The 17,939-nt window shown below is 32.1% G+C and overlaps 3 protein-coding genes, 1 non-coding gene and 1 pseudogene across 4 annotated transcripts; 2 read left to right on the forward strand and 3 right to left on the reverse strand.

Moving 5' to 3' along the window:
• Positions 1-1,151: 1,151 nt before the first annotated feature.
• On the reverse strand, positions 1,152-2,389 carry LOC11432038 (coumaroyl-CoA:anthocyanidin 3-O-glucoside-6''-O-coumaroyltransferase 2-like; annotated as a pseudogene).
• Positions 2,390-3,933: 1,544 nt separating this feature from the next.
• Positions 3,934-5,198, forward strand: LOC11430703 (uncharacterized). Its single transcript, XM_003597892.4, has one exon. It carries the CDS (start codon positions 4,216-4,218, stop codon positions 4,843-4,845), a length of 630 nt encoding a protein of 209 aa, XP_003597940.1. The 5' UTR covers positions 3,934-4,215; the 3' UTR covers positions 4,846-5,198.
• A 1,059-nt stretch (positions 5,199-6,257) lies between these two features.
• On the forward strand, positions 6,258-6,329 carry TRNAM-CAU (transfer RNA methionine (anticodon CAU)). Its single transcript has one exon. It is a non-coding gene; the product is annotated as a tRNA-Met (tRNA).
• A 543-nt stretch (positions 6,330-6,872) lies between these two features.
• On the reverse strand, positions 6,873-9,973 carry LOC120578424 (uncharacterized). Its single transcript, XM_039831145.1, has 3 exons — positions 9,153-9,973; positions 7,430-8,014; positions 6,873-7,269 (listed from the first exon to the last, which is right to left on the reverse strand). The coding sequence occupies exons 1-3, from the start codon at positions 9,971-9,973 to the stop codon at positions 6,873-6,875; spliced, it is 1,803 nt and encodes a 600-aa protein (XP_039687079.1).
• Positions 9,974-14,685: 4,712 nt separating this feature from the next.
• Positions 14,686-16,018, reverse strand: LOC120578104 (putative F-box protein At3g21120). The gene has a single exon (XM_039830177.1). It carries the CDS (start codon positions 15,967-15,969, stop codon positions 14,749-14,751), a length of 1,221 nt encoding a protein of 406 aa, XP_039686111.1. The 5' UTR covers positions 15,970-16,018; the 3' UTR covers positions 14,686-14,748.
• Positions 16,019-17,939: the final 1,921 nt, after the last annotated feature.

Consider the following 17,939-nt stretch of genomic DNA (forward strand, 5'->3'; position numbering starts at 1 on the left):
GGGTATAATATAGGGTATAATTTCCTAGACTTAAATATTGTGAAGCCTAACTCAGCTTAGGTTATTTCCATTCATACTGTGCAGCAAGCATGCTCACAGACATAGTTATTATGGAAAAATTTGTATTTAACGTTGTCGTTTTGTTACCTTTTGTTAAGGATGATGAGCCTAGCTAGATATTCAAATAGGGCAGTCCATTGAACCAAGGCAGATAGAGGAAGCTATCCCTTTCATTAGCAGCAGGTGCCATATACGTGACATGGAGTGTTGTTGCTTGTGAGTTCCAAACCTATTATTATTTTGTACCGTTTAAAATTAGTTCAATTTCTTTTCTCTAATTAATGTTTGAACCGAAACCTCAAAATCCAATCATAGGCTAAACAAAATGAGATATTAAAAAAATTAATTTTGAAATTAGTCATGTCATAGAAATTCAAGATATATAATATTTTGCAATTTGCATCCTAAAAAAAATCAATATTTTGGTGAAAGGTCCTTAAAAAATATATTTTGGCGAAACCTCTGGTATACTAGAATTTGATTCAATAGTATGTACCAATCGTCCAATCATTTAATATTCTGTCAACTTTTTATTTTTAATTATTTTGAAATAAATTTAAAATCTTAAACTATTCTTGTCTATAGGGTACTGATTACCAACCAAACTAGAGAGTACTAAATAATTCTCTCAATTATGACATTATTTGAAAATAATATTTGAGAGAGTCTACTCAACAAAAATGAGTTAAAAAAATTGGGACTAATTAATCTTCACTTACAAATTAAGAGTGTAATAGAGGAATATGCAACTGAATTTAGGGACAATGAGGTTAATGGTGTTCTGGAGTAGCATCATTTTCCCTTGAAATATGCACTAAAAAATGCTAACAAGTGTTCTAAATACATTGTTTAAGAAATTAAAAAATTTAATTTCTATATAAAAAAACAATGTTTTTTTTTTCTTGGAGTAGATTATTTAAACAAGGCTTAAAATATGTAAAAGGTCTTTGTAAGTTAGCGCATTTTTGGTTTTAGTCCCTGTATATATCTTTTTTTGTCGCGAAACAACCCTTGTATTTTCTTAACTTTTTGAAATTGGTCCTCGCCGTCAGTTTCCGTAAAAAAAAAAGCATTTCTGACTAACAGTCGCATACATGGCACTTGATGAGATGACAACTGCTCTTAGTAGAGGGACTAAAATGAAAAACACATTTTTACATAGGGACTGAAATTAAAAAAAAACGTAATCATCAAATTTTTGAAATTTTAAACCCAATCTTTCCACCTTCATCTCTTTGGTTTTCTCTCTTCTTCATTTCTTCCATGCCCAGCCTCCCACAGCTTGCGCCCTAACAGCAAAAACTCATTTTCTTATACCAAATGGCATCTCATTCAATTTGTCAGGGTGTTGTTTGCTTGAGTATCATGAACTTGGGATGCCTCGGGGTTGGGTAACTGCTTTTGAGCAAAATATTCATCTTCATCATCGTATCTATGTATTGCTTTAACTATACTAGCCCAAACGAAAGCACAAGTTACGACAAATTTAGATAGAAATTGTGGCGCGTTGATTTCCTTATCGTTGCCATTTTTCTTCCATTGATCCATTACATATTTTTTTCATCCCCTCAATTTCTTCTTTTCCAAAAACAATAATTGCCTTAACAAAATGTTCATGTTCTTTGGTGATTTGAGTTTCAGCAATGAGTCTAGGCTTCCATGATTTTCTCATTGCAAAATAGTCATTGAAGAAAACATTTTCAAGTCCTTTTGGTCCCTCAAAACTTCTCTGTCAAAACAAGATAGTGACTTCAATTCAACTACATTTCCTCCTTGATGGATAAAAGACCAAGATTTCATGAAATGATTGCAACTATTATCATCCATCACGTGGCAATATGTGATGCCAATGCAAATACCATGGTCAGGAAAAACTGTGACTTGCAAAGCTAACAATGGAAGGATGAATGTGTCATTTTCAATGTTATCATCAAACTTGTTTTTGTGTGTTAATTTTGGAACAAGGTGATTAGTTTATTTGAGATTTTTTAGGTGTTGTTTGGTGTAGAGAATAAACGGTTTTTGTGAGGGTGGTAGAGAAATGAGATTTCCGGCAAGAGGGAAGAAATGTTGAAGAGTAAGAGAAAGAGATTTTTTTGAGCGATGGAAGTGTTGTTTTGCAAAAATGGTTGGTTAAATAAGCAAAAGGGTCGAAGAATATGCATTTAACGTAGACTGGATCAGCAAAATGCTAGTCAAAAAATGTGAGAGGAAGATAAGTTGTTGTTGCTCGAAAAACAAGAGTTTGCTCAATAAGGAAATGAGTTTTTGATGAGCTTTGAGAGGGTGGACATGGAAGGAATGAAGAAGACAGATAGAACTGAGCAAAGAAGAAAGTGGAAAGAATTAATTTTAAATTCCAAAATTTGATGATTATGTTTTTTTAATTTCGTCCCTATGTAAAAATGCATTTTTGGTTTTAGTCCCACGTATGTATCTGTTGGTCAGCAATGCGTTTTTTAGACGGAAATAGACGGCAGAGACCAATTTCAAAAGGTTAAGTAAATACAAAGATTGTTTCGCAATAAAAAAAGATACAAGGATTAAAACCAAAAACGCGCTAACTTATAGGGACCTTTTACTTATTTAAGCCTTTGAACAATGTTGTTTGAACACTTGTTAGCATGGTTAAATTAAATATACTATAGAAGAAGATCCAATCTCATCATAATCACATGGCAACAGTGCTATGATATTTATATTTGTGCTCGTGAACCTGCATGGATCCAAATTTGCTATGATATTTTATTTTCGTGAAGGCATAATTAAGACACAAGACCATAACTATTCGAAGATAACAACGGAAAGTGTTTGAGCCGTTTGTGAAGCGTTGGGACAAGCTTGTTGTTTGATTTGTCATAGAGCCAACACAAATTTTGGATTACTTTTTGTTCTTATTTTCACCTGCAATTTTTTTTTACTTTGGAGAAATAAGCATTAAATGTAGGATATGATTTTTTTACTTCTTTAAGAAACAATGGAAGAAATTAAAAAGCATCTCACATGGCAACCGACACTGGAATCTGAAAGTAATATAATTTCACTGGTTAAAGTATTTATCATTTTGTGGGACCTAAATTGCCTGTTGTAATTGTTTTATGTAGTAGGTGATCTCGGCCTAACAAGTAATGACTATGATGTAGTTTAATTTGTCCAATTTTACACGGTTATAGTTTTATTTTGATTGGACGAACTATGTTAACGCAGTAACAACATGGAATCCATTTTACAATTTGTGACGTCAAACCTTCTAATATTGAAACCATTATATTCTAATTAGATCAATAACCTTGCATGGACATGCCATTGATCCACACTGTATTTATTAGGCCAGGTTAGGTCCATTTAAAAGTACCTTTGGATTTAATTGTTTTTCCATTCATCTACGCTTCCTTTTTAAGTACCTTTATAAGATTCAATTATAAGTTGTACTACAAAGTTAAATAGTGAATTTATAACTAGAAAGTGTTGTACATTGCAATGGCAGAGGATTAATGTAAGAAATAATGGAAGAACAGTCATATTTATTATTTAATTCATAAGTTTGCTAGTCAAAGAAATTCAGAATGCCTTGCATTCAGTTCAACACAAGTCCCAATCACAATATTTAATGTTTAATAGGATTACCTGAATTTTTTTTCTTCAAAATTCTCATTTGGTGCTTTCATCTCAACAACTACTACTACTACTACATACACTACCAAAAGAGTGGTAGGTTCCCACAAAACGCTACATAGACGGCACAACGTTGTCCACATGAAATTTCCATCACATTTTGTAGGAAATTAACATGTTATGTTACTTCAACATGGGTCACATTACATGGACCTTCCCCTTCTCGACCTATGCTTAGTCACTCTCAATCCCAATACGTTAGAAACTATATAGAATGTGTAAGTTAATATTGACCGTGCACTCAGTCTTCAGATCTAGATTGTCATGGTACTATATATTTACCATAATTTATTTAGAAAAACTTAAGACCATATCAAAGATAAAAATAATAAAAAAAAACTATATTTGTTTTTACCACCCAACCCTTTTTATATCTATATATTCATAGATATAAGTCTTGAAGTGAAAGGTCAAACACAGTATTAACAATACACAGTATCAAAGTTCACACTTCACACATATTCCATTTACTCAACAGCCATGGATTGGTTTTCATGGCTATCAAAAACCAATCTTGAGCCATCTCTTGTATATGAGTATGGCCTTGTCTTTGCACAAAACGAGCTTGAAGAAGAAGACATGTTTTACTTCAACCATGAGTTTCTCCAAAGCATGGGAATCTCCATAGCCAAACACAGATTAGAAATTCTCAAGCTTGCTAAAAAAGACAAGAGAAAGAGTCCACACACAGTTGCAAAATTTGTTGCTGCAATCAAGAGGACAAAGAAGTACTTAGCTAATTATGTTAGGACTTTGACTCATACTGAAGAATCAGCACTTATGGTGATGCCAACTAGGCCTAATGGTGGATTTGGAAGAAGATGGAAGAGTGCTATAATGAAGAGGAACACAAAATTTGTTGTGGCTAAGCAAGAGAAAATGTTTCTCACAAATGGAAGGTCTTCCATGCCAAAAACAGTAGCTCCTGCTTTGTCTGGTGATCTTGATGGTTTTTCTAGTCCTGTTGTGTATAATTTCCAAAAGGAGCAAAAGATGGATGGAGATGATGGTGGTGATGGTAATAATGATAATCATGATGATGGTTATTGGTCTGCTGCTGTTGAAGAGATCAAGTGGGATACCATGTTTAAGGATCTAAAGCCAAACTAAATTTTTTTCTCGGATTTGGATCCTCTCCTTTCAAATACTCTCTATCTCGATCCTCTAAGGCTGCAACACGATAGTGCAGCCGTAGAGGATCCAATTTTCTCTACATCCTCCTGTAGAGGGTCTAGGTTCAACAAATGTCCTTTAATTTAATTACATGTTTAAGTATTGAGGTAGATACTTAGTTTTGTAGCAAAAAGTATATAATTTGAGTTGAGTTTGAGTCTGCTTGACTTGAGTTTATGCATTGTATACTATGTCTTATGTGGTGACAGTACATATTTACACAGTATATTTGATGTTATCTTGGTGTTTATGTCACTGAATAATTGAGCCTTTTTCTATTAATCATCAAATTATTATGTTTACTACTTTACTTCATTTAGCTAGAAAGACCCTTGGGAAACAACAACTTTCATACCATAGAACAAAGTAATCAATCTCGGTCATTGATTCGCAATCAGACGGTTCAGATCACTTCACTTAATCTATTTTAAACGATCTAGACCATTGATTTAAATCGGACAGTCGATGTTAGTAACTGTGTCATACAATTACTTATTGTAGGGAATCTATTTCTCAATTCGATTAAGGCGGTGTCTGGGAAATCTGAGACTGGTGTTTTACTGCAGAATCTGCTTTATTTTATTTTAAACTAGATGTAATGTAACAGAAAAATAAATTTAATAACTAAATTAAGCACTACAAAACAAGCTTCAAGAAAACGACAAAAATTGACGTCTTTGGTTGGTATTAAAAATTATATCTCTTAAAATGGATTATATTTGATAAATTATTGTGGAATCTACATGATTTTGAGGTAGCAAGTGAACTTCTGAATAGAGATATCTACATTTTTTATTGGAGGCTTCAAATGATGAGACACCAAGATAGAGTTGGTTGGTTGTATGCTGAATTTCCAAAAAATATTCATTTATTGGAGGTGTACCAATGATTGTATAAAACTTTCAGAAAGAAAGAAAAAGGAAAATTAGAAGGAAAAATAAGTTGGGAATAATGTAAATCATTAGCAGTAGTAATTTATTTCAAGCTACATCATATTATCATGGTATGACATACACAAACCATAAACTTCTAGTTAAATATTGGGAAACTCAGCAGTAGCATATAAAGCCAGAAGTATACCTACAGTAGTCTCTATATGCTCATTGAATAATGAATGGCTGGATAAATTTGGTAAGTTTTGTGCCTAGCTGATAATTTGGTCCAGTCTTATTCTAATGGTTCACTATACTCAAAGTGATTCTGTATCATACAAATTTCCAGCAAGGAAAACAGAAAAAAGCTCCTGGCAAAACAATTTACTATATTTCAAATGGGGTTGCTAAAAATAGCAGAGACAAGAGGAAAGCGTTTAGGTATTTGTAATATTTATTTGGATACAAAAATAACAAATCAGAGTGGCGCAGCGGAAGCGTGGTGGGCCCATAACCCACAGGTCCCTGGATCGAAACCAGGCTCTGATAAATTCTTCCTTTTTCTTTCTACCATCTTTCTTATATATTTTGGGTCTGTTACTGGCATTTTACTGCATAATCAGCTTCGTTTTTAGCATTTCGCATGATATTTTTTGAGTTAATTTAGTACTTGCAGGACTTATAATATACGTGAAACTCATAAGAATCATAAATACCAAATCCAAAGGAGTTGGTTGGCAAGTTAATGCACAAGTGAGGAGTCTTCTGTATGAGTAATTTGACAAGTTCAATTAGTTTAAGCATTCAACAGTGAGCTGCTTATATGTATATGCAGTCAAAATTTTGAGGTTGATGGAATTATCCTGCATACCATGAGATAAAGTTTTGGCTCATTTCAATTTGTATACAATTTTCAGGAATCAAAAAGACTAGTGGAAAATTTGTATTCAATAATGCAAAGCAGTATAAGTAATTTCAAACTACAATATTATATTATATTATGGTATGGCATATACAAATCATAAGCTTCTATTTACATATTGGTATGCTTACGGTAGTAAATAAAAGCCATAAATATGCTTACAGTAGTCTCTATATCCTCATTGAACAATTATATTGATTTGAAGTTTGAGACAGACGAAACGAACCGCCGGCATACAGCATTTGGTATACAGGTCTTATTCTAACTGTCAAAATTATACTCAAAATGGTACCAATTCCACATACACCAGCCAAAACAAGAAAAGTGATTCTGAAACAATTTGCACCGTAGCAGGTGGAGTTTCCTTGCTTCGCCGCTTCAGTATCATACAAATTTCCAGCAACAGAAAAAAGAAGGGCACCAATTGGATTTCCTAGCATCATGAAGCTACTTATTACACCAAAGTGCTTCAAACCAAAAAGCTCAGAAACAGTTGGGACCATTATAGAATATTGAACTCCATAGCACATCCCAAGTAAAGCTGTTGCAGCATAGTGCCATATAGAGCTGAAGCATAAAGCAAAAATGCTATGATCATTATTTCTTGTGTAATTGTCATTCAAAATGTTCTAGGTAGTGTTTTCAACCTGTCATGATGATAACCTAATGAGTATATGCTAACAAAGTGTCATAAATTGTACAGTCTATTACTTGTTAAATAAGATACCTAACAAAGTGTTCAGAAACAGCACCAGCACCTAGACGACCGATAAAATTGCAAAAGCTGAAGATTGAGAGCAATATGGTTGTATCTTCTACACCCAAAGCAGCTCCAATTTGAGCCAAATTATTGAGCACAGTTACTCCTGAGCCAACCCCGAAAGAATAAGCAAACCAAAGTAGCCAAAAATCATCCTTAACTAAAGCTTCTTTGAACTTAAAATCATCTCCTCTTTTTGGTCTCCTTTTCTTCCTAATGGCCCCTTCCCCTTCTGCAATTAGTATCTCAACATCTGAAGAAGCATCCTCATTGTCATGAAAACTTCCAACATATGCAGCTGAAGAAGATGATGATGTTATCAATGGACTTGTTTCTGTTGAAAGATCAGAAGAACCAACCAATGGAATGTTGTTTTTTCGAATTGCAGGAAATAGAGTCATTTTCAAAGGAATTGCAAGTGGAGTTATCAGAAGTATAATCATTATTGAAACTAAGATGTAGGAAACAGCATCATTAATTGAAACCATGTCGCTTAGTATCGTCGTCATAATAAGATATGTGTGAAAATAAAATGGACATGAATTGAAGAGTCTTGAAAGTGTTTCGTTGTTTCCATTTTAGGCTTAGTTTTTCTACCTTGCACGTTATCATCATCATCATGCCTATGCTTTCAAAGCATCATCATGTTTATCAAAATTATTTCACACCATGACAGAGGGTCAGGAATTTAACTACCATAAAACATCCAATTTACCGTTCATGCCATTCATCTATCTTCCATCTTCTCGTTTCTATTAATTTTCATTAGGTTCATCGTCATCACAACAACACCAACCCCTCTTGTTTCATACCTTCTTCCCATGGTTGTTTCTTTGATAGTGGGATTGTGTAAAGAGCGGCAACAAACAATCATGGTACATTATAAAAATAAAACTATTATACCAACAAAATAGCCTTGCCAAAGAATTTGGAAACTCAAATTTGAAACAAGAAAAGAAATTGCAGCAAAGGGATGAAACGAAAGGCTGAAAAGATTACGCTGTGGTTATAAAAGTTAGAGATCATAGTAAAGATTTGATCCAATGTTCTTCTCATATAAGTTATTTCTACATAAAATTGGAGACAATTAAAAAAAAAAGGCAAATTAAAAGAGAATGAACTTTGAATATTAAAATTGATAAGCCAACTGTATTCCTATTTTTCTAAGCAAATAACGAAGTACTACACAAAATAACTTTGAAGCAATAATATTCATAATCATCAAAGATCTGAGTGATTTACAAACCACTTTTTACTATACAAAAGTAAAATTCTAATAAACACAATCCTAATATTTCAAGGTGCAAACACGAAAATCCAATTACTTATTTATTCCGCCAAGCGAGAGAAGACCTTTCTTGTAAATTGCAATATTATAAGAATGTGCTTCTTTAACACCAATTTCTTCGGCCTTCTTGGTACCTAAATTGAAAGAAACCAGTCGGTCATCTTTTTTATGGAAAAATATATCACCATTTTTCCCTAGTCCAATTAAATACTTAATGTCGGACATTGGTCCAACAACAAAGAGTTTAGTTCACGATTCCTTCACACCAAGTTCACCCAAAATCGATATGTGAAAGATAGGTGTATTTGAATAATACCATGAGATTGAAGAAAGGGAACTATTAAGCACCACCAATCGTCTTTGCACCAAGCCAAGATAAAAATCTGTATCTATGTAACAAACATCTCGTTGCTAAAGTCAAATGAAACTAAAACATGTTTATCACGATTTTCACTTTCATACCACCAATGAGACATTCCATCAATGTTCAACAGTTGAGATGAACCAATTTCACAATGATTAGGCATATTGATATCAAGTTTACTCCAAGAGTTACACCTTAGGCTATAAATCTCCCATTCAGATTCATAAGATATTTCGTTCCATGGAACATATTCGTATCGCACATCAAGACGTTCAAGTTCTTGGTCACTTATTGTAGTAAATCGCATGTATCTAATAATTTTAAAGTCATCTTTGATATGGTCATAACCAAACCCATGAAGATCTTTTGATGCTAGCTCCCTATAAGGTGGTACAGCCTGAAGAGAGCTGGGAGGAATGAGTTTGTATTCATTGGTAGTTGGGTTCCCCAGTACAAATGGTTTTCCTTGTGAAAGGCAAATAGTTCCAGTAATAGGGTCACAACCATAATAATCACAAGTATTAAAATTAAAGAAAGAGTTTTCCTCTTGAAACGGATTTGGAAAGTCTAATTTTACTTGATTCTCATACCTATCACCAGAAAGCAAATAGGAAGAGCAATGAATAGAATAATCATGGGCGACAACCTCATATAAGAGGACAGATATATCATTGCAATAAGAGGGAGGAATTGATATAAAATTAGTGCGGAAACAAGAGTTTTCAAATAAGAAAGTCCATGGTTTACATACGCATCCAAATCGTTTTAAAGATTTTAAAGAAAGTTTTGACAGAATAGAGAATACAAGATCATTGGGTATGTTATTCCTAACCCTTTTTTCACCTACAGATTTGGCCATCTCCAAAAATGTTCTAGCAAAAGTGATGATGAATTCAATTGTGGTTGGATTTATGACCCTTGGTGAGTGAGAGTGACTTTCTACTTAGCTGTGTTTTTAAACAAAAGAATACTTAATTGAGAAGTAAATGGATTGTAATTTTTTTTTGGAAAATTCTATGGTGAAGTCACGAAAATGACTTTTATGTGAAGTTAACACTGTAGTATCAAAAATGTTGTGAGTAACACCTCACTTGTTTGTAAAATGACATAAAAAGTTCAATCCCCCATAGTATCATCAATTCATCAGACTAACAAGAATACACTTAATCTAATTTTATCATACATTGTTTTAAGTGTAACACCCCCACAAAGTGTAACACTTAAGACTATCACATAATATCATCAACTCTGTTTGCATGTTAAAGATGCCAACGATAAAATAGTACATGTAAGTCCAAGATGTTGCAAGCATTATTAGAAAATGAATTACTATTAATCATGAATCAGTAATCAACAATTTAAAAATGAATCAAACATTAAGATTAAAATTAACTTTTTCAAAAAAACCAGTTTGCTGACTGCACCGTAGAAGCTCTCATTTTTTTTACACCAAAAAATATTTATATTTTATTTATAGACATATTTAATCACTTTAATACTTAAAAAATAAATAATATTGATTATTTTGAAAAATAAGTAATTTTAGACCCAAAATAAAAAGAAGTAACATTAATTTGATCAACAAAACAATAATAACTAGCATTTATAACTAGGATTCTGTAATTCTCTTTTATCTCATCATTTAACCAATTTATTGATTTTTTGTTCATTTTATATTAGATTTTAATTATATGAATTTTTGACATTTTTTATGAGAGGATGAAATTTTCACACTTAAAATTATAATATTTTATTGGACATGGAATGAATATTTCGAATCTCTTTATACAGAATGTAAAATTTAAAGTCATTTGCAGTTTCATCTCCTTGTCAGAGAAAAATCATTACTTTTTAATGAAGTATTTTGTTTTTTAAAATATATCTCAGTTAAATTTCTTATACAGACCACTTGCTCAATTAGGTTAAGAGGGGTGTATGGAATTGAGAATTCAATGGATTTTAAAAGACTTTTTTATAATAAAAAATAGTATTTCATAATTTTGAAGACCATTTGCTAGCAAATTACTTTTCCATATATGTTCAAAAATGGAAATAGAAGCATTTAAAAGAAAGTAAAAGCCCTTTAAACAAAAAATTAAAAAATTAGAAGCTTTTGTTTTTCTAGGGGGAAGCTTTTGTTAAACAAAATTTTGTGTAAGAGGAAAAATTAATACTACCATACGAATTCGAAGGCTCAGCTCTGTAAGTGAAAAGAGGTCCGTAATAAAATAAAAATGTACTTTTTTAAAAGAACAATGTTCTATTTAAATTTTTTAAGGTGAACTAAATTCACGAAGGTCCCTATATATAGAGTGGCTGACAATCGAACATCGATCCCTATATATTTTATGTAATATCCCTATTAACCGAAGTAAGTTCGCGAGGATATTTTAATTTACATGCTACCACCACCATTTTATCATCATCATGGCATTAAATTCAAATATTTTTTTTTAAGAAAAATTCAAATATTTATAATTGTTAATAATGCATCTTATATCTTTTATGTCATATGCATTTCTTCACATTGATTTGCCAATCTAGGGGTCTTGATTCCCCAAATATTTATGTGCGTATTTTCTTATCAATACGAATAGTTAGGGCTGGTCCCGTGCAAGTGCTATAAGGTCGGCTGCGGTTATGGTGCATAAGGAAATCTTTATGCAGCCTGCATAAATTTAGAAATGATTTATGTGAGTTGTACTCCAAAACCATTAAATGTACTTAATGGTTTCCAGCATCTTGCATAAAACATATTATGTTTTGTATAAAATTATGTCAAAACCATTTTGCTGTGAAAATGGTTTCTGTGAATTGTACTCCAAAACAATTTCTGGATTTATGCAGGGTGCATAAGCATTTCCTTATGCACCATAACCGCACCCCTACAAGGCCTTTGACACGGGTCTTAAATTTTGGAAAAAAAAACTTGTATCTACGGCCATAATCCATCGGTAAATGTCATTTTTTGTAGGTAAAAGTCTAAAAGGCAACAATTTATTGTCAATTATGGATTGTCCATACATAACCGTCTATACAACTAAGTTGTTTGTCACTATAAGTGGTACTAGATATTTTTTTTTAGGTTAAATTGCATTTTTAGTCCCTTAACTATTTAATTAGTATCGCTTTGGTCCCTTAATTAAAATTTGATTTATTTTGGTATCTTAACTTATCTCCTTACACATTTTGGTCATTTCCGTTAGTTTTAATTCAAAAACGTTAAATTTTCTTCATCTTCTTCTCCTCTTCTTCATCTTCATATCATTTCCATCAACCTTCAATAACAAAAATCCGAGAAAAATTTCAGAAGAAAATGAAGAAAACCTCACGTTTTTGAATTAAAACTAACGGAAAGGACCAAAATATGTAACGGAGAGAAGTTAAGATACCAAAATAAATGAAATTTTAATTAAGGGACCAAAACGATAGTAATTAAATGAAAATTATCAAGTTTATAACGGGGCTTCTGAATGGTTGGGAACGGTCCTGTCAACAACGGTGGTTTGCAATCCGTAAAATAAAGTAGTAGTGGTTGGCTTATGGTCATGTTTGCAGAATCTGAGACTGGCATTTTACTGCATAATCAACATTGCTATATTTAAACTAGATGTAGACCCCTTTGATTATATATTATATGTTGTTTACTGAAGACATAACTTCATGGGAGTTTATTAGTCTAATCATTGATGAATTTATGCTGCATACCATGAGATAAAATTCTAGCTCATTTCAATTTGTATACAACTTTCAGAAAAAAACATGTGGAAAGTTAGAAGGCAAAGTAAGTTGCAGATAATGTAAAGCATTAGCAGGAATTTATTTCACATTACAATTTACAAATCATAAGCTTCCATTTAAATATTGAGAAATTCAGTAATTACACCCAAAACACTCTTGATCACATTCTCAAGAGTCACAAAAAGAACAAAAAATTCAGGACCATGATTTTTCAGTAGCAGCACATAAAAGCCATAAATATTGTTAGAGTAGTCTAACGATATATGCTCACTGAATAATGGCTCGAGCGTAACGAAGCAAGTTTTGTCTTTGGTCTTGGTCCTTTCATTTGGTGGGTTACGACTTGGAGGGTTGGAAACAGAACATATAGGGCAAGTTGGAAACAATTTGACTAACAGCAAGCCTAATAGACCAAATGGCCTAATAGTCACTATGAAGCACAAGCGCAGACACGAGACACAATAAATAGAATTGGTGTTGATTGTTGAAGGGGCAAGGTAATCCATGAATGCAACAGTTGTGGATCACGACAAGTTAGTGTATGCTGAAATTTCAAGCACAGGCGCGGATACTCGATCTTAATAGTTTTTTTTACCTTGCTGTCAGTGCTACCAAACAATCCAAACTCCAAACCTAAATTCCCAATCACTAAACTATAACTTCAAATGAGATCTCATTTTTCCGGCCTTTGTGTCTTTGTTTTTAATAATAGAAAGTTTAGGTGATTTGGATCACGAGGTTTAGCTAACACGGTAGGCTTAAAGAGCGATAAAAGAGATATGAGTAACCTTCTTACCAATTAGACCAACCTCCATTGATTTCTCTTTGCGTCTGTTATGGTACTAAAGCTTGCTACATACAACTTTTAAAAAACATGTGTGTTCATGTGTCATTTTTTACAACGATTTAATTGACATGCACCAAAAAGCTAAAACACCGACCCTTTTATTTTTGGTAACCGCATGTATGGTAAGTGGGAGCCATTTTTTATTTGTCATTGCAATTTCCAATTCGTGACACATTTGCAAAAATATTCATCGTGATATACAACATTACCGTTGTTAATAACATTTGAGTTTAAACAAATCTATTTGAAACTTTGTTTATTTTTAAGGCGAGAGGAGTATAAACTTAATGCTTCTCAAATATTGAACATATAGTTGCTTCATCTGATAAGAGGTAAATGTAAATGTAAAAGTTTAATGCATATATATATATATATATATATATACTTTTTACCAAATTAAGAGTAACCATAGTCATTATCAAAAACTTTTTACCTCTGATAGATTCGTGAAACTATAACCACATAAGAGAAACAAGATGTTACTCACCAATGCTACAAATGCATGCTGGAAACAGAATGACAACCTTAAAAATGTACAAGAGATATAAAGAACAACTCAAGTCAATAGATCACGTACTGAAGACTCATCATTTTCAAACATTGAATTAGGAACAGAAGCACATACATTCTAGAAGAATTCAATTGAAGGATTTGTCTATTTCATCTAATTGTGTATAAGATCACTCTGAAATTTCACCAGCTGGATTCATGATCCATAGAATATAAAAGAAAAATAATAAAGCACAAACTTAATCATAGTGGCATAGATATTTGAAGCATAACAAATTGAATATGTTGCTCATTCAATTATCATGTTCTCCTCATATGAGATATTTCAACATAAAATTGGAGATAGTTCAATAAAAGGCAAATTAAAAGAGAATGAACTTTGAATATGAAATTGATAAGGCAACAATATTCCTATTTTTCAAAGCAAAAAGAAGAGTGCACTGCCAAAGGATGATAATTTCTTTATTAATATATTTATGACAAACCACTTTTTATCATACAAAGTAAAATTCTAATATACACAATCATAAAACGAATTACTTATTTATTCCACCAACCGAGAGAAGACTTTTCTTGTAAATTGCAATATCATAAAAATTTGCTCCGTTGACAACAACTTCTTCGGCCTTCTGGGTACCTAAATTGAAAGAGATTGGTCGGTCATCTTTTTTTTGGAAAAATATATCACCATTTTTCCCTGCTCCGATAAAACACTTAATATAGGGCAGTGGTCCAACAACAAAGAGTTTAGTCCACGATTCTTTCCCACCAAGTTCACCTAAAATTGATATGTGAAAAATAGGTGTATCTGAATAATACCATGAGATCGAAGAAACGGATCTATTAAGCACCACCAATCGTCTTTGCACCAAGCCAAGATAAAAATTTGTATCTATGTCCGTTTGTATGTCTATGGGTATAGGTGTTGTTACAAACATCTCGTTGCTCAAGTCAAATGAAACTAAGAAATGTTTATCACGATTTTCACTTTCAGACCACCAATGAGACATTCCATCAATGTTCAATGCTTCATATGAACCACTTTCACAATGATTAGGCATATCGATATCAAGTTTACTCCAAGAGTTACACCTTAGGCTATAAATCTCCCATTCAGGTTCATAAGATATTTCGTTCCATGGCACAATTTTGTGTCGCATATCGAGACGTTCAAGTTGTTGGTCACTTATTGTAGTAAATTTCATGTACCTAATAATTTTAAAGTCATCTAAAATATAGTCATAACCAAACCCATGAATATCATTTGACGCCAGCTCCCGATAAAGTGGTACAGACTCAAGAGAGCTTGGAGGAATGGCTTTGTATTCATTGGTAGTTGGGTTCCACAATACAAGTGAATAACCTTGTATAAGGCAAATAGTTCCGGTAACAGGGTCACAGCCACAATAATAACAAGTATTAAAATCAAAGAAAAAGTTTTCCTCTTGAATTGGATCTGGAAAGTCTAATTTTACTAGATTCTCATACCTATCACCAGAAAGCAAATAGGAAGAGCAACGAATTGAATAATCATGGGCGACAACCTCATATAAGAAGATAGATATATCGGTGCAATCAGAGTGAGGAATTGATATAAAATTAGTGCGGAAGCAAGAGTTTTCAAATAAGAGAGCCCATGATTTACGTACACATTCAAATGGCTTAAAAGATTTTAAAGGAAGTTTTGACAGAATAGAGAATGCAAGATCATTGGGTATGTGATTCCTAACCTTTATTTCACTTACAAATTTTGCCATCTCCAAAAATGTTCTACCAATAGCGATGATGAATTCAATTGTAGTTGGATTTGTGACCCTCGGTGAGTGAAAGTGACTTTCTACTTAGCTTTGGTTTTAAACAAAAGAATACTTAATTGAGAAGTAAATGGATTGTAATTTTTTTTTACACAAAAAAATTATATTTTATTTATAAACATATTTAATCACTTTAATGCTTAAATAAATAATATTGATTATTTAAAAAAATAAGTAATTTTAGACCCAAAATAAAAAGAAGTAACATCAATTTGATAGCAAAAGTACAAAACACTAATAATTAACATTTATAACTAGGATTCTGTATTTCTCTTTAATCTCATCATTTAACCAATTTATTGATTTTTTGTTTATTTTATATCAGATTTTAATTATATGAATTTTTGACATTTTTTATGAGTGGATGAAATTTTCACACTTAAAATTATATAGCGAATGAATATTTTAAATCACTTTATACATAATGTAAAATTTAAAGTCATTTGTCTAGTAAGCTTAACTCGGTTGGTAGGGACATTGCATAATTTATGCAGGGTTGAGGTTCGAACATCGGACACCCCACTTCTACATATTTAATTATGTTAGCTCTAACCACTAGACTACTTGACAAAAAAAAGAAAAATGAAAATCATTTGCAGTTTCATCTCCCTTGTCAGAAAAAAAATATCATTAGTTTTAAATTAAGTATTCTTTGTTTTTTAAAGTCTATCTCGGTTAAATTTCTCATAGAGATCACTTGCTCAATTAGGTTAAGGAATAGTATTTCATAATTTTGAAGACCAATTGCTAGCAAATTACTTTTCGATATGTGTTCAAAAAGGAATATAGAAGCATTTAAAAGAAAGTAAAAGCACTTTAAACAAAAATTAAAAAAAATTAGAAGCTTTTGTTTTTTTTAGGGGGAAGCTTTTGTTAAATAAAATTTTGTATAAGAGGAAAAATGAATACTACCATCTATGTTCAAGAGGTGTGGGTGACCACTAGCACCATATGTTCCTTGTGTACCACCAAACTTTTTCGCCATCTTTTGCTTCTCCCAAAAATATACTTGCACAACATAAATACAAAGATAAAATAGAAGAAATACAAGACAAAAAAGAAGTTCAATTACCACCTTATTTCTACCTTTTGTGATCTCTCGCTCAGCTCCACATATCCTCTTATTATGATTCATCTTTTCACATTTTGTACATTTCACTGTTGGGGATTTTTTGCCTCGTCATTAAGCTGTTGTTGGATTATAGGGCATATGTCCCCTCTATATCTTTGCATGAGACCCTTCTTTACATGAGACCCTTCTGCGCTCCAATTCTTTTTGTAAGGTAATGCTTAATTCCTTCTAAAAGAGTAATGATATGTTTGTCTCCATACTCCAATATTGCCGGGTTAAATGCCCCACAAATATTGTCCCTACTACAATAATGACATTTAGTAACACTTGAAAATTGTAACTAAATCAAAAAAATGTTACTAATTAAATTTAGTAACACCTAAACAATTGTTAGGTAAAGCTCGTGTTACTAAAGAGTTTTAGTTACATTTTATAGTACTATCCGTAACAATAAAAAAATGTCGCAAATGTTACACTATTGTAACACTTTTTGTATCACTAGTAACAATAAAAAAGTGTTACATTTATAATTTTTGAGAAGTTGTAAAAATTGTCGCAAAATTGTCTAGACTATAATTTTTTTACGGGAAATGTTAACGAGTGCCCCCAGGGCACTCTTTAATACCTTTAAAAGATAATTTTTTTTTTGAAATATTTTGTAACCAATGTATTGGGAATTGAAACATTTGACTTTTTTTTTTTATAGAATAATTTCTCCTTTTGGAATGTTAAAGAGTGCCCCGGGGACACTCGTTAACAAAATCCTTTTTTTAATCTATCAAATTTGTCTTTGCTTAGACTTCATTCATATTTGAATTAACATATTAGAGAAATGTTTTAA

Source organism: Medicago truncatula, chromosome 2 (genome assembly GCF_003473485.1).
Source record: "Medicago truncatula cultivar Jemalong A17 chromosome 2, MtrunA17r5.0-ANR, whole genome shotgun sequence".
NCBI classification, from domain to species: Eukaryota; Viridiplantae; Streptophyta; class Magnoliopsida; order Fabales; family Fabaceae; genus Medicago; species Medicago truncatula.

Bases quoted from the DNA above. Each gene is read 5' to 3' on its own strand.
- LOC11430703 (XM_003597892.4), top strand. From the start codon at position 4,216: ATGGATTGGTTTTCATGGCTATCAAAAACCAATCTTGAGCCATCTCTT.
- LOC120578104 (XM_039830177.1), bottom strand. From the start codon at position 15,969: ATGGCAAAATTTGTAAGTGAAATAAAGGTTAGGAATCACATACCCAAT.
- LOC120578424 (XM_039831145.1), bottom strand. From the start codon at position 9,973: ATGGCCAAATCTGTAGGTGAAAAAAGGGTTAGGAATAACATACCCAAT. The intron at 8,015-9,152 runs GTTTGTTACATA...AACACTTTCAAG, and splicing joins TTTGACTTTAGCAACGAGAT to ACTCTTCAATTCATGTCCAT. The intron at 7,270-7,429 runs GTATCTTATTTA...TTTATGCTTCAG, and splicing joins GTTTCTGAACACTTTGTTAG to CTCTATATGGCACTATGCTG.